The sequence below is a fragment of the Salvia hispanica genome, chromosome 1 (genome assembly GCF_029641045.1).
Source record: "Salvia hispanica isolate PSC_SH4W2 chromosome 1, Shi_PSC_v1, whole genome shotgun sequence".
Taxonomy (NCBI): domain Eukaryota; kingdom Viridiplantae; phylum Streptophyta; class Magnoliopsida; order Lamiales; family Lamiaceae; genus Salvia; species Salvia hispanica.
This window is the reverse complement of record NC_142692.1, coordinates 62,241,791-62,262,563: the sequence shown is the minus strand read 5'-3', so window position 1 is coordinate 62,262,563 and position 20,773 is coordinate 62,241,791. Positions and strand designations below refer to the sequence as shown.

The following is a 20,773-nucleotide window of genomic DNA, read 5'->3' as shown; positions in this document are numbered from 1 at the left end:
CTACAATGAATGATGGGTGGCCATTTATGACTCCTTACCAATAATAACCAATAAGTAATTAAACAAATAATAACCCTAAATAATACTCACTCCGTCCCCAAAAAGTATGAACAATGAGTTCAACACGAGTTTTAAGAAATAAATGAAAAAAGTAAGAGCGGTAATGAAAATATGTTGGTGGAGAGTGGGGTTCATATTTATTGTAATGATGTAAGCTGTTAATGATAATGGTGTAAGTTGTAAATACAATGATGTCTAAGAGCAATACTCCCTCCGTTCCGGCCTAAGCGAGACGTTTCTATTTTGGCACAAGAATTTAGGTAGTGGTGTTTAGTGAATTAAATTATTAGTAGTAAAGTAAGAAGTAAAGTAAGAGAGAGGATAAAGTAAGAGAGAGAAAGAGAGCAAAAAGTAAGAGAAAGGATAAAGTAAGAAAAAGAAAGAGAGATGATAAAGTAGGAGATAAGTGTGAGTTGATTGTTGCCAAAAAAGGAAACGTCTCACTTAGGTTGGAATGTCTCAAAAAGGAATACGTCTCACTTAGGCTGACTTAGGCTGGGACAGAGGGAGTATGTTGTTTGACTTTTTTAAAATTGGAAAGTTCACTTAGGGGGTGTTATATTGCTAACTATTTAAATTGTTAACTCTGCTAACTCATCAATATAGTGTATTTAAAATGTCAATACGGTGACATCAAAATGTCAACACATTATATTGAAGTTCAACAAAATTATGTGTTGACATTTTAATGTCATCGTGTTGACATTTTAATACACTGCGTTAATGAGTTAACAAGTTAGCAATTTAAGAAAGTTAGCAATTGATCATTCCGCTATACAGGTATTTATAAAATTAAGGCATATTTATCACTTTCAAAATTTAAAGGATTATCTATTTTAATACTATCTTTTTAAAATTTTAAAAATTTAAAGGAAGTCATTTTGGGCTTCTTAGAGTATATCTATTTGACTCTACCTCAAAACTTCGAGATTTGTGGTTTGATCCTCTCGAAGTTTATCAATTCTACTACTTATGTGGTCAATGCATGTATCTCTAGTTTAATTTATCATGCTCTAATTATTTCTCATTAAAAGTTTGTTCTTTAGCTCATTTGTTTATCAACTCTTTGCTTATGTTGTGACTGTATGCATCTCTAGCTTATATTATCATCTTCTAATAATTTTTTTGCAATTGTGTATATCTCTAGTTTCTGTTAATCATCTTTAAATAATTTCTTGCATGATTATGAATATGTCAATATCAAGCCATAACGCTTATGTTAAATCTTGGTTTTGTCGGCGCTCTTCCAGAGTGGGAAGATAGAGCAAATGATGGATTAATTTATGCCAATCGAAATTTTGTCCATCAACTCCGAGACTCCTAATATAACTCCCGAGTTATTGTTGATATGATTCGGGAGATCCATTGAAAGAGATAAATAGAATAAAGAAGATTGTAGTAGATAAATTGTGAAGTGGACGCATTTACTGGAAAAAATGTGTTACAACTTACAAGTGTGAAAAATGTGTTATTTTGTCTTGTCAACATGGTTAGGCCAACGTGTAGAAGCCACTCAAATACTCCCTCCAACACATAGTAATCAACCTCAAACTCTTGATTAATTTAAGCCATGATTCCCCTTTTAGCTATGGCTGTATCCCTTTTTGTGTTGATAATTCCTTCAATCATCTTGTACAAATTATGTTGGATTCCTCTTCGTCTTCAACGTTTGATGGAATCTCAAGGAATCAGAGGCCCTCCTTACAAATTCCTCCATGGCACCACCAAAGAGATCATCAAGATGAAGCAGCAAACAAAAGATGCAGCTACTATGGACATATCTCATGATATATTTCCAATAATTCAGCCTCATTTGTATTCTTGGATTAAATTATATGGTAGTAATATATTATTTTTTCAGTAACTGTTTATTATTTTAAGTTCAGTTGAAATTGAGGATATATTCTATTTTGTAGAAATCTATTAATTCACTTGTGTCTGTCTAAATTGAAACAGGAAATAATTTTCTTCACTGGGATGGCACTCAACCTGAAATTGTTGTTACTGAGCCAGAGTTGATCAAAGAAATCCTTAGCAATAAAGAAGGTGCATATCCCAAAACCACAGCAAAAGGCTACATCAAGAAATTGTTAGGAGATGGACTTCTTGTGGCAGAAGGTGAAAAATGGTCTAAGCTTAGGAAATTGTCTAATCATGCTTTCCATGGTGACTGCCTCAAGGTATTAAATAGTACGGAGTAGCATACATGATTAATCATTTTAATTCAAGAAGAGATAATTATCCCTTGTCTGTTTATGTTGTTACATAGGAGATGGTACCTGCCATGATTGCTTGTGCTGAAACCATGCTTGAGAAACGGAGAAGTTACCATGGCAAAGAAATCGAGGTGTGCGGTGAATTCAGGCTTCTTAGCTCAGATGTGATTTCTAGAACAGCTTTCGGAAGTAGCTATTTGGAAGGGAGAAAGATATTTGATATGTTGTCCAATCTTGGTGTCTTGATTTCCAGAAATGTGTTCAAGATCAGACTTTTTGGCATTGGGTATGTTATATGTTTCTCTCATGCAAATAGTAATGCATCTAATCTGATCATGTGATAACTTTCTGGCATGGCAGAAGATGTATAAGAACACGGGATGACATCGAAGCAGACAAGACCGAGCAGTTGCTTCATGATTCTATCATGGAAATAGTAAAGAAGAGACAGTTTGAGGTTCGAAGTGGCAAAGCAGACAGTTTTGGTAGTGATTTTCTAGGATCGCTTTTAAAAGGACACCACGACACAGATCCGAAGAGCCAGATATCAGCAGCTGAGATCATCGATGAATGTAAAACCTTCTATTTTACTGGACAAGAAACAACATTCAGTTTACTATCATGGACCACATTTCTCCTAGCAATCCACACTGACTGGCAAGAGAGAGCCCGGGAAGAAGTGTTACAGCTTTTCGGTCAACAAAATCCCAACTCAGATGGCCTTTCCAGATTAAAAACTGTACAAAAGATTGATATTTTTGTCTCCCAAATACTCTAATAAGTGTGACATGTAATTTTGATACTACATGTTTGTTGATATGCAGGTTAACATGATATTATACGAAACACTGAGGCTATACACCCCGGTCACTAGTATTATAAGAAGAATAGGCAGCAGAGTTAAGTTGGGAAAATACGAGTTTCCTGCAAATATGAAAGTTTCTATTCCGCCTCTAGCTATCCACCGGAATCCTGACATATGGGGTCAAGACGCTCACCTTTTCAAACCGGAAAGATTTTCTGAAGGGATGGCTAAGGCGACGAATGGTAACCCCATGGCCTTCCTAGGATTTGGGTATGGACCGCGAACTTGTGTGGGCCTCAATTTGGCTATCAGTGAGGCAAAGATAGCGCTCTCGATGATCCTCCAACGCTACAAGTTCACACTCTCACCAGAGTATGTTCACTCGCCTTTGATAGTCCTCACTGCTCACCCGCAGCACGGAGTTGGGATCTTGCTTCAGCCGCTTTAAACAAGACTACGTGAGGAAACAGAGTTGTGTAGTTTTATTTTTCAAGTGTTACCATCACCATATAACTATACACTTTTGTGTAAAAATGTGTTGTATTGTTTGATTTACAGACTTTAAGACCTTGTAATCTAGTATCTTGAGACAGTTGGTTATACTCGTTGTGTTGTAATAATAACTATGTAAATAATTTCATACTAATAAAGACAACAAGTGAAATACAAAATAGTGAAGTTTAGAAATCTGATATCCTTTTAATTAAAGTGTTTAAGCTCAACAAACACTAGCATCTTCTGTTTTATCCGAAAAAACGTATACTACATGTCAAATGGTAGCTTATTAAAATGAAAATATATTAATCTTTATCTATGCTTAAAGACTTCCCTCCTACACAGATTAATCAACCCCACTGGAATGATATTGCAATAGGAATTCTTGATAAACTGAAGCCATGATTCACCTTTTAGCTATGTGTTTGTCACTTTTTGTGTTGGTAATTCCTTCAATAATCCTTTACAAATTATGCTGGATTCCTCTTCGTCTTCAACGTTTGGTGGAGATTCAAGGAATCAGAGGCCCTCCTTACAGATTCTTCCATGGCACCACCAAGGAGATAATAAAGATGAAGCAGCAAACAAATGATGCTGTTGATATGTCCTTACTAGATCATGATATTTTTCCAATAATCCAGCCTCATTTCTACTCTTGGATTAAAGTTTATGGTAAATCTTCTTTTTTTCCAATTATATGATTGTACAGACATATAAGCAGTGTAAATAATTGAAACAGGAACCAATTTCCTTCATTGGATTGGCACTGAGCCTGAACTTGTTATTACTGAGCCTGAGCTGATCAAAGAAATCCTCAGCAACAAAGATGGTACATTTAAAAAAATTAAGGGCAGAGGTTACTTTAAGAAATTGTTTGGAAGAGGGCTTGTTGTGGCAGAAGGTGAAAAATGGTCTAAGCTTAGGAAATTGTCTAATCATGCTTTCCATGGAGACTGTCTCAAGGTAACATACATAATTTGATCATTTTCAAATCGTAGACACTTGATTGTTGTGTCTGTGTTGTTAGGACATGGTGCCAGGAATGACTGCTTGTGTTGAGAGCATGCTTGAGAAATGGAGGACTCAACATTGCAATGAAATCGAGGTCTGCAGCGAATTCAAGCAGCTTAGCTCTGATGTAATTTCGAGGACGGCCTTTGGAAGTAGCTATATGGAAGGGAGAAAAATATTTGATATGCTGTCAAAGCTTGGTTTATTGATTTTCAGAAATAGGCTTAAGATCACAGTTTTCAGTAAATTTATAAAAACACAGGATGACATGGAAGCAGACAAAACCGAGCAATTGCTTCATGATTCTATCATGGAAATAGTAAAGAAGAGACAGTTTGAAGTTCAAAGTGGCAAAGCAGACAGTTTCGGTAGTGATTTTCTGGGATCGCTCCTAAAAGGTCACCACGACAATGATCCTAAGAGCCAGATATCAGCAGCTGAGATCATCGATGAATGTAAAACATTTTATTTTGCTGGACAAGAAACAACTTTCAGCTTACTGACATGGACCACATTTCTCCTTGCAATCCACACTGAGTGGCAAGAGACAGCCAGGGAAGAAGTGTTACAGCTTTTCAGTCAACAAAATCCCAACTCCGATGGCCTTTCCAGACTAAAGACTGTAAGAAGAAATTGATATTTTTCTGACAAATGTACATGTAATTTAGTAGTACTATATGCTTGTTGATATGCAGGTTAACATGATATTATATGAAACACTGAGGCTATACAACCCTGTCACTAGTATTCTAAGGAGAATAGACAGCAGAGTGAAGTTGGGAAAATACGAGTTTCCTGCAAATGTGAAGGTGGCAATCCCGCCTCTAGCCATTCACCGGAATCCTGACATATGGGGTAGAGACGCTCACCTTTTCAAACCGGAGAGATTTTCTCAAGGGATGGCTAAGGCAACCAATGGCAACCCCACGGCCTTCCTGGGATTCGGGTATGGACCACGGGCATGTGTTGGCCTCAACTTTGCGATGACAGAGGCAAAGATAGCACTCTCAATGATCCTTCAACGCTACAAATTCACACTCTCGTCCGACTATGTTCACTCTCCTAGCATATACATTAGTGTTAAGCCTCAGCGCGGAGTTGGGATCTTGCTTCAGTCGCTTGCTTGAAAATGTAGGAAAGCAGAGTTGTTTAGTCCAAGTTGATATATTTGCATAAATAGTGAAGTATCTTTATGTTTGTGAGAGAATGTATTCATTTGTCCAAACAAACACTGTGTGACCAATCAATGATCAATATTATGATTCTCAACAATACAAAAGAAAAGTTTTTAGAAGCATATGCAATAATGTATAATTTACTATGGAAAAGCTAAGAATTTTCATTTAACGTTTTAACAGACTAAGAGCATTTTTAACTATCTCTAAGTATCTATCTCTAAGTAATCTGGCATAAAAAATGAATGGCTAACAACATAATTACATAAAAATAATAATATACAGAAAAAGATCACCTCAGTAATGCGAGACGAAATTAGTCTCAAGAATTAATGATGTTTTTTTCCACCCTGTACGAGGCTACGAGCTAGGAATCCTTAGCAACTCAAGGCACATGCATACAAGGTGCTAAGAATTACAGTGAGAGTACAAACTGGAACTCACTCAAAGTGTCATAAAAGAGGGAATTTTTCCTTCAAGCGATTGATAAGCTTAAACTTTTCTTCGGCTTCAACCAGCTTATGGATATCAGACCGTGAGGCTCGATCTGGATGAAAGGTCAGCAAGGCTTTTTTGTAAGCTGTCTGTACCTGAAAATATCATCAGTTTCAAGTAACTATTCCAAATGCCTCCTTTGCATATACAGCACATGAAAGAGATTAACACAAGCACACCATTTACTTTAACAAGCTGCATGAGCACAAGGTTTCTTACTCTTTCAACGTAAGTACTCAAAATTTCCCGAATTTGAGTTCTTACGTTGGAAGCTAGAAATGTATTTAAAGTTAGCATCCAGATAAATTAAAAGGTACTAGCAGTTTTTATTTTTCCTTTTTCCTAAAAGCAAAAGATAATGTGAATACACAACAACACAAAATATAGAGCAGCTAGTTCAGCCAACCTCTTGTGGAGATGGATTTGGCCAACTGCCCACCACGATTCCCAACAAATGCAACAATGAAGCCATACTTCGGCATCCGACTTCCATTTTCTCCAGCTGAATTCGGACTTCAGCGCGAATTGTATCCTTCAAGTTCATATTTTCCTCATCCTAATAGTAAAAAATACTCAATCATTCTCCATATAAAAATTCTATCGATAAATACTTCGAGGGTCTCTTTGTTTGGCAGATGGGAAAGTAATATAATTCCAAAATTTTAAATTCATATTTGTTGATTCTTTATTTAACAAGGAAAATATTGCAACTTTCAGTGTTTCAGTGTCTTATTTCTTTACTTTTCTTAGGTATTCTTTTTTCTAATTTCAAGATTCTTAATTATGTACGTATTTATTATTATTATGATTTTATCAAAATATAAACTACTACTACTATAATTATTATAATTATTATTGTTATTATTATTATTAATACTAGAAGTTATGCTATTATTATTTTTATCAGTAATGTTCTCAATTAATAACTTATTAAGTAAATCTTAATGGAACTTTTATAATTATAATATCATACTTTATGTTGTATCTTAACTCGTTTGATAAAAAGATGGGATATGAGAAGATATGTAAAACAAGATAAGAAATACGGGCTTCATGTCAAGATATGCAAAGATATGATTTTTTTCCGTTGTTGTTTGATAGAAAAGAAATTATCTAAATTTGTATTGTATATTAAATAACATGGCTTAACTTGACAAATTGGTGGGATACATAAACAAGGTTAATGTTATAATTTTGGTAAGATTAGATAGGGCCCTGGTCTTATATTGGGCTATGAGTTAAGCTTAACTATGATATCAAACAATTAGAAATGTTCATATATAATTCTCTATCTTGGTATTACTAACTTATCAAACATGCCCTATACTGTCAATTGGTACATTTTCAATCAGTAACTTATTAAGCAAATCCCAGTGTAATTTTTTAAAACCAAGGATCATATTTTTTGTTGCATCTTATTATTATTATTACTACTACTATTATTATTATTACCATTATTATTTTCTATAATAATTTAATTTAATTAAATTAAATCTTACTTTAACTATTAGAAAAAAAATTATGCACATTAATTATAAATTAACTGTTACATCGATTGGTTACTGCAACTGCTACTGAGTACGTAGGAGTACTAAAACATGCAATTCTTGTACCTTCTTCTTTATACTCCGCATTTCCTCCAAGCGCTGCTCGTCTTCTTTCCATATCCAACATACGCATGCTTTCAGCTTTTATTCTCTTCCGCAATCGCCGCTCACGTTGTGCATCTTCAGCCTAAAAGAAAAAACCACATGATATAAAAAAAAACCATTAAAAAGAATAAAAACATCTAACAACCTTAAGTCCATTACCTAACTCAAACAGACTCATTTGAAACAACTTATAGTGATCTTTACAATTTATAAAAATAAGTTGTGCATCAAATGAACAAGGAGCTAGAATTTCCACAACAACTCATCCATCAGATAATACTTTTCTTAGATATGCACCAGGCAGAAAAGCGAAGATTGTAAACCTGGATCTGCAGTGCTTGCTGTCTGGAAGCCCATTCTTCCTCCATCGCCCTTTTATATTCATCTGTTTCCTTGAGCTTTTCACGTTCACTAATTAAACAGGCATCCTCAGGAGGCGAACTGCATACGATACTTGTGTGCAGCTGACTATCTTCATTCTCCTCTTCAGAATTTATCTTGTCCCCAGCAGTAGATATAGAATTATTCAATGTCTTACTTGGCTCCTCCTGGAAAGCAAAGTTAGATGAAGCTGGATCTTTCCTTCTTTCAATGCGAGTGCTGGATTTTCCTGCCTCACAATCCGGGTTATGGATTGAAGGACGACATTTTGCTTGAGATTTAGATTTTCCATTTGTACAGTATTCTTGATTGTTTACAGCTTTATCAAAAAAAATGGGCGAAACCAAAATCCTTTTCTGCTCTAACAGGAGAGGAACCACCATTTCTACTATCGGATTTCCCTGTAGTATGCAAAAATGAGGCCGCACAATGGTGCCTAGTTCCTACGTTTGATTCAGTATTTTGGAGGTCCTTGTTTATACAACTTGTGGTACTATCATGACCCCTAATACCTGATTGAACATTGTGAACATCTTTCCTTCTCCTGGAGACAGCTTTTTCCCACAACTCTTGGAACTTTGCAGAAAAATCTTCCACTACCTCACAATCAGAATACTCATTCACAGGTAAATCAGAAAAATCGCACTCTGAGTCAATATCCGGACCATAGTGGTGGTTACTTGTGGAAGCTTTCCCGGAGTATGTACGCTTGCATTTTGATAACCTAACTGGTGTTTCGCTATCTCGGACAAATTGGCAATCTTCATCAGAAGCATTAGTGTCATCTGCAAAGCCCTCAGCAATACGAATAGATCCTCTACTCGAAGAGGTGCTAGCGGAGAAACTGACATTGTTTGCACCAAAATGATACCTACTATAGATGTCTCATCATCATCAATGTTTATTACATTCCTGAATGACCACTTCTCATCCTTTTTGAGCATGCCTGACTCTTTGTTTCTCTTTTGCAAAGATTCAGGAATGTCAATGATAACAACATTGTCACAAATTTCAGAATCGACATCTATCAGTACAACTTTATCAGCTTCCTTATTCTTCCTGCACCTCTTCAAGGTTTTCTTTCCCGAGGAAGGTCTAGGATGCGAATGACCTGTAGATATTCCACTCATCTTTCTATTAACAGAAAAGAGCACAAAAATTGTGATGAATCAATTTGAGACTCGAAGGGAGTTATAGGCATGAGTAGCCTACATAACAAGGCGTTACCCCGGGTTTTTATAATATCACAACACAACACAAAACAACACACAACTCAACACCTCAGCAGAAAAATCCCACTTGTACAACGTATAATCCGCTAAATGCTTCAAGCATTGCTTATAAATAAATCTCTGCATCCCCACAAAAATACACAATCTAATCTCAAAAGCTAAGCTTGCAGAGCAAAATTGTTATACTGACAAAAAAAGGGTCAAATGGATTCTGACTCAATCTCCATGAAATTCAAGAATCGCGTTCATAAATCACAAAATACCAAACGATAAAACCTCCTGCACCAAAATTCCGACGAGGTTTAAACCCTAGCTCAGTCCCAGACAGAAACCAGAAATCCTCCACTACACGCGGTCAGCATATTACAGCGATCAAAACCCCTAACTAAAAACTAGGATCATCCAAATACACACACGAGAAAAAATCGATCAAAATCTGACGAATTCTTCCGAAGACTATATAACAAGGGATATTGGGATTACAGACAACAACCAACGTAGAAGGGAGATGCTGGGTGGAAATTATAAAGAGAATACCCAAAAATTGGAAGCCGAAAAAATGGGGGTTCTGAAATTGCAAGAAGATTGCGAGTGGTGTGAGAGATTTTGGGCTAATAATGATGTGAATCCTGGCATTCACAATCATAGGATGCAACGACATCGAGGGTCATGGGTTGATTGGGGTCCAAAAAGAAGATGGAGATATGGCAAGGAGCCAAACCGGATTCGGAGGTCTGACTCAAATCAGAATTTTCCTATCAAGATGGTGTCCAAATGCTATTCTAAGACCACCATTGTCTTCATCATCAAAATAGCTTCGCGTGAGTACCTTACACGCCTCAATCGGAGCCCGGATGAGGAAGTTATGGTCGTTTTACAAAAGCCGCGCAGTCCAACAAGCAAAATGCCCGACCACAGAGAATTTGCCCGGCCTGGAAAAGAAAAACGCCCGACCCAGGCATTTTGTGCGACTTTGTGAATTTTTGCTCATTTTTCCTCTTTTGTTTTGCACTTTTAACCTCTAGTATAAATACCCATGTCTAGGGTTTTTGTCATTAGCTTTTGAATATTTGTAAGAGACAATTTCTCCATATTTGAGAGCTCACCTTCTTCGTCTTTTGAAAACTTATCAAATTCTTTCGGGTTGCATTCGATCTTTTGTCGGGCTAAGGTTGATTGTAAAGATATGCTTGCTAGTTCTTGTGTTGCTAGTTTGTGGAGCCATTAGGTGTTTGTATGTGAAAGTGCCTTTGGGAATTCTTTCTTATTCTTCACCTAAATCATAACACTAATCCATCCTCTATCCTTTTATCTATTTTTCTTGTTCCATTTCTTGGTTTATCTTGTTTATTTGTTGGGTTTATTTACAAGAACAAGTCCGGGGCAAGTTCATGAGTCTTCAATCTAGAGGATTCACATTATTTGGTATCAAGAGCCTTGGTTCTTGTTCTTGTAAGAAAAAGAAAAAGAGTGAAATTGTTAGAAAAATTGTCAAAAAAAAAGAGATATCTCAAGTTCTATCTATGGGCTTTAGCTATAAATTGATATATGTGTTCTTGGGTATGTCAATTTGATTGTCAGAAAGTTGTAGGTCGAAATTACATCAATTGTTGGGTCTATTGTTGTTGGGTGAAATTGTGCACACAAAGTGTTTGTTAATTTGTCCCATTGGCTTAGCTCCCTACTTTCACTAATCTTGTGGCTTCTTGGACTAGTTTTCACTTGCCTAGTTGTGTATCTTGTTTGTACTATTTGTGCAACCCTTGGGATTACGTCATCAAGAGCAAGTGAGGGAGAGTATCTGGCCACTAAATCTCTAAGCCTTCCGAGAGACATTGGGTGTGAGTTTGGGGAATTGGGGACATACTTTATAGATTGGGAAGGGAGATCCGCACTAAAATCTCCATTCTTGGGTGTGTGCGTTGTTTGTGTTACTAACAAAAGGGATGTGTCCCTAGTCCTTTTTATCTTCTTTGTAGGTACCCAAAAATGCCACCATATGCGAGGAATTCTAGGCACAATTCGCCTAGAAGGGAGGATGGGGACGACACCGCGTCCACATCCGACGAATCCCTCAAAGAAATGATGACAAAACTTATCGGAGAGATGGCGGGGATGCATGGTGACCTTACCACTATGCAAACTAGTCTCAACACCATGCAAGGGGGCTTTACGATGTTTTGTGAGAATATATCCCTCATAAGAGATCGAGTTAGGCATAACCAGTCCATAGCACCTAGTGACCGAGAGAGACATGATATGAGTGACTATAAGTCAAGGTACCATGATGATGGACTTAATAGAGGGAGTAGAAGGGAGCGAGTACCAAAGTTCCATGGAGAGTCTCACTCTAGGAGAATGAGGGATCATGGTCGTCATCATAAAGTGCATGAGTGGTTAATGGGGGATGAAGTCTCAACTAAATCAAGGGAGAGATCAAACCTTCGAAATTATGGTGATGATAGAAGCCGAAGAAGCATTCCACCAAAGAAGGTGGACCTATCTCATCCTAGCTATCACACGAAAGTTTCGCCGTGGTTGTCATCCAACTTCACTCCTTCAAAGGGCTTGATTCAAAATAAGTGTGACAATAAAGAACGTGTCAAGCATATGGTAGATTTTGTTGACGATGGTGATGAAGAGCAATGTGAGGATGAAACGGAGTCCATGGCCACACATGAAGAAGATGCACACCCAACGTTCAATGATGGCGTGTCTAGCATGGTGGAAGCCGAGGACGGGTGTGAGCCATTTAAAGCCCTTCAAGTCTTGAGCATGAAAATAAAGTCAAATGATATTGCAAAAGTAAATGAGCCTTTAAGGAATGATCAAGAGAGAGAAGAAAATATAGAGTGTGAGAAAAGGCAAAAATGTGAGATGCAAAAGCCAAGAGAGAGTGGTGGGGGTGAGTGTGAATCAAAGCTTTTAAAAGAGAAAAACAACAAGCATGTGAGACAAAAAAGTTGCTTGTTAGATTCTAAGATCACCCATGGGAGGGCTCTAAATCACCCTATCCTTTTTGCCCTTGGTGAGAAGAGCGACACTCATTTCACTAACTCTTTCGATTTGTCTTTCATCTTTGATGACTTTGTGATGCAGAAATTGAAAGGTTTGGAATGTGAACCCCGAGTTGAGGAGGCACCGAGTAACTTCTTACCGGTAATGAACTCATGTGAACAAGGCCAAGTTGCACCGCTCCTTATCCAAGGTTCAAGTATTCTAACCTTGACTCGTGCTAAAGATTCAATGAAGCATATAAAGGTTATTAGTGTTGAAAATTCCATGTGGCTTGAAATTTTTGGCATTGATAATTGGTGTTATATGTGGTGGCATGATCTTGAATTTTTAGGTGCCAAATCTATCTTTGCATTATATGATGACCCTTTCTTGGTAAATTCATACATTGATAGGCATGTCATTGCTCTTATGGATTTTAACTTGAATGTTGGAATGACTTCCTTGCATACTAAGATGTCTAAGTCTTCCCTTGTTCGTAATTTTAAGTTTCATAAATATGTGGATGAGAATAGTAGGACCAAGAGAATTGAAATTGTTGATGACTTTAGAACTTGGTATTTGCTATGTTCTCATTGCAAAATGGTTAGATCCTTGAATGGGATCGGGATGGTCATTTTGTGAAGGACTTTTCCACTCACATGTCTTTTGTGGGTTATGTTGTGATTAAAGTCATAATAATGCATTGTTCTCATGTGTGTGCTCATGTCTTGAAATTGTTAGAGCAATTGCGAGGGACTTATTTCGATAAGTTCCTTATGTTGATTGATGTTATGTTTTACAAGATTCATGTGGTGTTTTACAAGGTTCACATGTCTTGTGTTGAGCATACCCTACATGATATGCATAATAGTTTTTCGTCACACTCTTCTCATAATAATGATCACTTATTCAAAGTGTTGGAGCAATTAAGTGAACATCATGTTGACAACTTTGATTCTTTACTTGGTATGATTCCTTGTAATATTCAAGAAAATGATCTTAAGATGGAGGTGTCCTTTTGTTCTCATTGCTAAATTTGATTTTAAATGTGTTGGTGCAAGTTGGTTCGTTGATTATGATTGTGAGAACCATATACTTGTTAGTGAAGACTCCTTCGGATGAAGAATTCGCCAAATCCTTCGTCTTCTTGTTCATTCCTTCATAGAAGGTTTGGTGCACCTCTATTTCCTTCATGCGATGGTTCGGGCATGACTCCAGAAGACTCATGTATTTCTCCCAGTACTCGCTCAGGGTCTCATCGTACTCTTGCCTTATACATGATATCTTTCTCTTCAGTGCGCTTGTCTTTGAAGAAGGGAAAAACTCAGCCAGGAAAGCTGACTTGAAATCGGCCCATGTGTTGATGGAGTCGGCTGGTAGGCGCATGAACCAGGTGTTGGCCTCCCCCTTTAGGACAAATTGTAGGGCTTTCAATCTGTAGTCATCCTCGCTTGCTCCTGCTGGTCTGCTCCGCGCCTTACAGATTTTGCAGAACTCATTAAGGAACTCGTAGGGTCCCACGTAACTCTTCCCACAGTACGTTGGCAAAATTGCGATAACATGGGGTTTAACATCACATGTTGTTTGACCTGGGGTGACCACTATGGCTTGCGACGGGGTCTCCGTCGGCATGTGCATTCAGCGTTGCGAGTTCTGGATCGTCCACAACTTGATCAACCATTCTCACTGTTACTCTTACAGGTTGGGGTGGAAGCTCTGAGATTTGGTATTCTACGTCTTCTTTCTCCTCGTCGCTGCTCGTGCCTAGGTCAGACAATGCTGTCGACAGGCCAGAACGAGTGGTTACGAATATCGTTCTTCGAGGAAGTATCCTTGGTCTCCACTGGACAGGAGCCGAGTTACTTCTCATAAACTGAAATAAAGAGAAAAGAAAAAATTATAAACAATATATACACCAAAATATCACACACAATAACAGATATGAATGCCATCCATCCCCGGCAACAGCGCCACTTTGAAAGTGCAGGTTTTCGGTGTTGTGTTAAATTAGAGGTGCGTCCAACTGATCAGGATAAAATCCCAACCTAGCTGAGTCGTTGGCACGACGACCGGAACCTGGTATCAAATAATTTCCTCAACCCACTTCTAAGGGTCGAATCCCACAGAAATGGACACGTTCAGGTAATTGCGGTGATAATCTGGGAGGTTTTGGTTAGCTACCACACCTTTTAGGTTGAGATTCTACCTAGACAGAAATTAAAGATGGTACCCTACTGACTAGTGACCGGGAAAGTGACTAACATGTGGTTATGTACGTGAAATAGGGGACAAGGTATCTCAGAGGCATGTGGAGGTAGAAAGTTGCTAAATGAGGAAATTAGAGCAGCAGAGTATATTTGGTGGCTGGGTGGCAACTCTGATAGGTTTGGAGGGTACAAACTTAAAGTAAGGTACAAAAGTAAAAAGTAACTAAAAAGCAAATGTGGTCCAAAGTAAAAGTGGATTGTGATGTTTTCTTCAGGAAAAGTATCAACAGAAATTACATGAACTCAAACTCCATAGATGAACACAGATTCTCAACTTCAAACACAAGATCATCGATTAAAAAGCTTAACCTTAAAGATTAACTGCTAAACTGCAGATTACTCCTACTGGCTAACATGCAAGCTGGTGATGACAACGCAAAATAGGAAAATCATGCACGAAAACTTAAACTGAAACATGAACTTGAAATTTCGATCAACGACTCCAGATTTAGCCTACTCAAACGAAAACATGCGTAAACACTTAGAAAATAAAAGAGATAAAGGATCTAACTTTCCTAGGCAGAATGAAGCAGATTCAAACCAAAGAGAGATGCGAAAAACAAATTTCATAATTAAAACATTTGGATCTTAACGAAATACTTCAAAAGGCAACAAGATTAAAGTTTGCAACAGATCCAACGAAGAAAGCTAGTAAAAGTTAAACTAGGAAAGCGATTAAAGATTGTTTATGCCACTACGGGCGATGAAACTGCTACTGCTATGAGACAAACTGGCTGGAACGATGGATGATGACTCTCCGGTGGACGTCTGGACTTCAGGTGACCATGGTTGTGGCGAGGAACGAGAAGAACGTGGATAATGCTGAAGGAACTGATCTTCGAGAGAGAATTCTAACTAAGTGTAGTGGTTGGACTTTCGAACTCAGAACTTTTTTTTTCTCTCTCCAAGTGGCTTCTTTTATAGGGAGGCTGGCCCTTGCTTTTAGGGTAGACTTCCTTCACGAATTAACTTTTATGCCCTTGTTTATGGTTGATCATCCCAGCTATCCTTCTTCTCCATCTAGAGCCTTTTCTCTAGCATGCATCCTGCTCAGTATTGCACCCTTCTAGCGCTCATTTCACCTGCATCGTCCGAACCGTCTACTACTGACTTGGACCCCTTTATCCTGCACACTTAAGCAATTGTTTTGCAGATAATACATGCAAATCACAACATACTACCAGTAACCAAGGCTTAGAATACAACTTATCAAAGCTCCCTATGAAATATCAATATGCTACAACTATGAAGAAATGGAGGGAGTACCTCTACTAATTTTGGAACTCTGATTATACTCCCAGTAAGTGTGTTTTGATTTAATAATGGTTTTAGTTTTTGATTACTTGTTGGTATTGGTGCATCAACAAAATAAATACTCCCTCTTTGTGAAGTTTTATCCAGTTTTGCAATTTTGGTTCGTTCTTAAAAATTTGCCACTTTGTTTTTTTTCTATTTTTGGTTAATGGACCCTACTATCCACTAATTCTTTACATTCGCATTATATTATAAAACTAATACTTCCTTTGTCCCATTAAAAATAAAATGTTTTCTTTTTGGGTTGTCTGATGATAAGGCTCGTTTCATGCATCGATTATTGCGTAAATTTATATACTTTCAGGGAGTTAACATGCAAAATTTGAGTTTAGGTGTGCATGCTAGGTCCAGTAGATCGTGCTAGCTGGCCAAGTAGATGCAGGATGAGCAGAACTGGAGTAGAAATTTTGAGGAGAATTTTAGCGGAAGAAGCAAGAAGTAGGAAAAAAGAGCAAAACTTAGAGACACCCTTACTTTAAGGTAACAATTTTCATATCATGAGAGGCATACCCTAGGAATTTGGGCCTCAAGCCTCCCTATATAAATGGAAGAATGTTGAAGAATGAGGAGCTCCCTTTTAGCTAAAAAGTTCTCCGGGCTCACAACTTCTCTCCAGCTCCAGTTCAAGCTCTCTGCCTCCACACTTGGAGGAGGGGGAAAATCTCAGTGTTGTGTGTTCTCTAGCTGTAATCGTGGTTCCACCGCTCGAGGAGAGAAGAAAAAATTTTAATTTCTGTCTTTCTACGTTGAATTGCATTTTGCAAGTTGATGGTGCTTTGAACATTTTAGTTTAAGAATTTCGTAGTTCTATCGTTTGTGGTTTTGGATATTGCTGTTGGAATCTAAATTCTGACCTTGTTTCTGATGTTATAGAGATTTATGATGAAGTTTTTGTTGTATTTCCTGATGTTGAGTTCGATTGTGTTTGTTGGATGCTTTTTGCAAATGGTAGTTGTTAGGATATCGTAGATCTAACTTGTTTAATGTCTGATTCCATGGATCCATGCTATTTCGTGTTTTGATTTCATAGATCTGGTGTACCTCGTTTTAGATCTGCATGATCATGGTTTACTTTTGTACGTGCAATCGTCTAGTAGTTGGTAGTTAGTAGTTTGAATTTCTGGTTCGTGAACTCGTTTCGAAGCATGATCTATTTCTTCATCAATGATTGTTTCATGCTCTGTTTTACTCTTTTTTAGCTTGATTACGTAAAGAAGATGAAGTAGTGGTAGTTACAATCATATCTGAATTTGTTTTTTACTTTTTGCTTTTTTTCTTTAATAGCTTTTCTGCCAGATTTGTTAGTTTAGGAAATTTGGTCCCCACTTTACTTTTGCATTTTGTCTGCCTATTTTAGGAATGTTTCCAGCATGCCCTTTTAGATACAGGTGTTCTTAGTTGTTTAATCTTCGATTTAAATGTTTATTTCAAGTTTAGTCTTCATGCATGTTTCCGTACATAGTCCGTCTAGTGGACCTGTTAGATAGAGTCCTCTGGCAAGTCAAGTAGATTCTATACTCACTCAGTTGCGTGGCAATAGCCAAAAACCCTTCCAAAACGTCGCGAACACATGTATAGCGCATTCTTCCTCATGGGATTCAATCCATACTTCCCTATAATAGCTAATAGTATTGTGCGTTAAGGTTTTGAACATAGTCTCTGATTTCGCGTCCGACGACACGCAGATATGTTTAGGTAGTTTGCTTGACCAGTTGGTCTGGTCGGTCTACTCGAACAGTCTGCCATTTTACTTGTTTATCTTACAGCATGCGTTTTCTAGGTAGCTTCATCTAAAAATGAAACATTTCCTAAAATTGAAACAACACCATCTCTACCTTTTCATTTCTCTTACCTTATTCTCTCCTCATTAACTCACAAAACAATACTCAATAAAATCCCATGCGAAAAAACAAATGTTTCATTTCTAATGGGACGGGGGAGTATATAAATGTGGGAGCTCATTATACTAACTTTTTCAACTCACTTTTTTTCACATTTCTTAAAACTCGTGTTGTGTCAAACTTGGACGATGTTTCATGGACGAAGGGAGTATACATTAGGAAGTTTATTATAAAAATTTATTTTTTTATTTAATCCTTATGAAAACACAATCACCAAATATAATGGGAATTGAGTGATTGTAGAATGTGATCAGAGTGGCGCAGCGGAAGCGTGGTGGGCCCATAACCCACAGGTCCCAGGATCGAAACCTGGCTCTGATATGAGTGGCTTCCAAATCTGATTTTTGTTTTTTACCCAGTTTTAACAATATATATATCCGTAAACACCGTAAACACTCAAATAACTAATTTCAATTTTGTTTATCAACCTTCTTGTGTTGTTAAACTTAGAGATTTGATATGCTGAGGGGTTTTTTTTTACCCACTTTTAACAAAATCTATATCCATAAAAACTCAAATAACTAATTTCAATTTTGTTTATCAACCTTCTTATGTTGTTAAACTTAGAGATTTGATGAGGGACCAATTAGCGCCTCTATTCTCACTATTTTTTTTATAGTCCTTGCGAGTTTCTTTTTCCTCACCTACACATCACCTCTCTTCATCTGTCTACTCCATTAATCTCTCTCTTCATCCGTCTGCTCCATTAATTTTTTTCTCAATTGATAAACTCAACTTCATAATCTCTCTCTCATCTCCACGTATTTCCCTATTAATCCTTCTCTCTTCCACCATTTTTTGGTTTCTCAAATTTAATTTCAAGAGATTACAAAACCCCCCTCTTGCCTAATTCTTAATTTTCTCCAATCACGCTATTATCATGCCCTCTCTCTTACACCAATTTTTGGGTTCTCAAATTCAATATGAAGCAGATTCACAGCATCTTGCCCCATTCTTAATTTAAACATTCAACTTACCGTCGTCGACTAAGAGTTATAATTTGATTGTTGGAGCTGCATTTTCTAGGGGAAATTAAACCCAACATATATTACTCGCCGGTTACACAATTTAATGGGGAAATTAGACCCAACATATATTTATCCCCAAGGAAGCAGCAATGGTAAAATTCTAACTTTTGTTGTGAAAAAATTGCTTTCTTGAGGGGGCTTTTGATGAGAATGAGTCTTGATTTGATAAGCAAGATTGGATTTGTGGTGGAGAAGGTGAGTCTAGATTCAACATGCAAAGTTGGATTTGGGGTTGAGATAAAAAGGTTAGCTTCTGATTTACAATTTTTTTGCATAGACCTTTGATTTGCAAATCAAAGGAGGACTGGTTATGTGATACACTGTACAAAATCAATAAATTCTTCTAGGACGACGGACTGTGCTTGATCAAACCATTAAAATTATTGATTTTACTCACTCGGTCTTATGATGGTGCAAAGCAAAATTGGTAGAAAGAGGGGATGCGTCTGGAGAGATAATAGATAAAAAATGCATGGAGAGACGAAAGAATGGTGGAAGAGGGAGGAATTAACAGAGAAATACGTGGAGAGGGGAGAGAGAGAGAGAGAGAGAGAATACATGAGGCCCTCATTTGTCCCTCGCATTTTGTCACTCAGCATATCAAATCTCGTTAAACTTATGTCTTTGTATTGATATTTAAATTTGCATGTTGTATTGATAAAACTATGTCTTTGTATTGATAATTTTAACACAGAGAATTAAAAGTTACTCCCTCTGTCCCCGATTAAGAGTCACACTTTGACCGGACACGAGTTTCAAAAGATGTAAAGAAATGTTGGTTGAAAAAGTTAGTGGAATGTGGGACCCATTTTTTTATATTGGTTTTATAATAAAATATGAGTGGATTGAGTTAGTGGAATGTAGGACCTACTAACTATTTATGGTAAAAATGAAATGTGACTCTTAATTAGGGATGGACCGAAATGGAAAAGTGTGACTCTTAATAGGGGACCCTACTATTAAATTCATCATCTTTAATACAACAAAAACATCACATTGTTTAAGCCAATTTGAGTAATTATGTCAATTTCTTTATAATAGTGTGAACTACAAAAACAATCTCTGGACTATGAGTTTATCTCGCCAATAGTCCATGGACTTTAAAAATATCTACAGTAGTTCCTGGATTAAGGGTTTATTTCTTAAGTGGTCCTTTTGCACTATTTTATCCCGTAAATGCCCCAAGAAGTGAGATGGGCATTTTTTTTCATTCACAATTTAACCTTTTTAATCTGAGAATTATTTCAAACTACCAGCACTGCGATATTATTTTAGTATTGAAGCTGATATTATTTCAAAAACTATCTTTTTCTTCCCTCTTGTTTCTTTTTTTTTCTCAATCACCATCACCTTCACCTTCATACCTGTCATTGTCAAATCCTAACCCAATGTCGCAGCAATGTGGCGCAAAAAGATATGTATACTACAAAAAGATTTCCCTATCTTTTTCAATTAAAGGTATATGATAAGTCGCATTCTAGGCCTTGGTTATTGGTCAGTATGATGGGCTTAACCGTATATTATGTGCAAGAAAGTTACTGAAGTGTGCAGGTTAAGGTACAAGTCAGGAAGAAAGGTGTCGAAGTAAATCGAGTAAAAAGGACGCTGGAAGGGTGCAATACTCACTAGGATGCATGCCACAGAGCTCGAGATAGAGAATGAATGATTACTAGGAAACGACCAACTATTTGAGGGGCAAAGACGACATTTCACATGAAGAGAAAGCCCTAGAAATTAGGGCAAG

General features: G+C 37.2%; 2 protein-coding genes, 1 non-coding gene and 1 pseudogene across 4 annotated transcripts; 3 read left to right on the top strand and 1 right to left on the bottom strand.

Annotated features, from left to right (window-relative positions):
* Positions 1–1,615: 1,615 nt before the first annotated feature.
* LOC125222967 (cytochrome P450 CYP749A22-like) lies at positions 1,616–3,710 on the top strand. Its single transcript, XM_048125883.2, has 5 exons — positions 1,616–1,898; positions 2,017–2,240; positions 2,330–2,562; positions 2,637–3,015; positions 3,101–3,710. Exons 1-5 carry the CDS (start codon positions 1,631–1,633, stop codon positions 3,527–3,529), a joined length of 1,533 nt encoding a protein of 510 aa, XP_047981840.1. The 5' UTR covers positions 1,616–1,630; the 3' UTR covers positions 3,530–3,710.
* A 234-nt stretch (positions 3,711–3,944) lies between these two features.
* On the top strand, positions 3,945–5,842 carry LOC125217886 (cytochrome P450 CYP749A22-like). Its single transcript, XM_048119454.2, has 4 exons — positions 3,945–4,248; positions 4,316–4,539; positions 4,604–5,209; positions 5,283–5,842. The coding sequence occupies exons 1-4, from the start codon at positions 3,978–3,980 to the stop codon at positions 5,712–5,714; spliced, it is 1,533 nt and encodes a 510-aa protein (XP_047975411.1). The 5' UTR covers positions 3,945–3,977; the 3' UTR covers positions 5,715–5,842.
* A 162-nt stretch (positions 5,843–6,004) lies between these two features.
* LOC125217887 (uncharacterized) lies at positions 6,005–10,279 on the bottom strand (annotated as a pseudogene). The gene is made up of 4 exons (XR_016137207.1): positions 8,233–10,279; positions 7,871–7,991; positions 6,664–6,813; positions 6,005–6,352 (listed from the first exon to the last, which is right to left on the bottom strand). The product of XR_016137207.1 is annotated as an uncharacterized LOC125217887 (transcript).
* A 7,971-nt stretch (positions 10,280–18,250) lies between these two features.
* On the top strand, positions 18,251–18,322 carry TRNAM-CAU (transfer RNA methionine (anticodon CAU)). The gene has a single exon. It is a non-coding gene; the product is annotated as a tRNA-Met (tRNA).
* Positions 18,323–20,773: the final 2,451 nt, after the last annotated feature.

Bases quoted from the DNA above. Each gene is read 5' to 3' on its own strand.
- LOC125222967 (XM_048125883.2), top strand. From the start codon at position 1,631: ATGATTCCCCTTTTAGCTATGGCTGTATCCCTTTTTGTGTTGATAATT. The intron at 2,241-2,329 runs GTATTAAATAGT...GTTGTTACATAG, and splicing joins TCCATGGTGACTGCCTCAAG to GAGATGGTACCTGCCATGAT. The intron at 2,563-2,636 runs GTATGTTATATG...CTGGCATGGCAG, and splicing joins ATCAGACTTTTTGGCATTGG to AAGATGTATAAGAACACGGG.
- LOC125217886 (XM_048119454.2), top strand. From the start codon at position 3,978: ATGATTCACCTTTTAGCTATGTGTTTGTCACTTTTTGTGTTGGTAATT. The intron at 4,249-4,315 runs GTAAATCTTCTT...TAATTGAAACAG, and splicing joins CTCTTGGATTAAAGTTTATG to GAACCAATTTCCTTCATTGG. The intron at 5,210-5,282 runs GTAAGAAGAAAT...GTTGATATGCAG, and splicing joins GCCTTTCCAGACTAAAGACT to GTTAACATGATATTATATGA.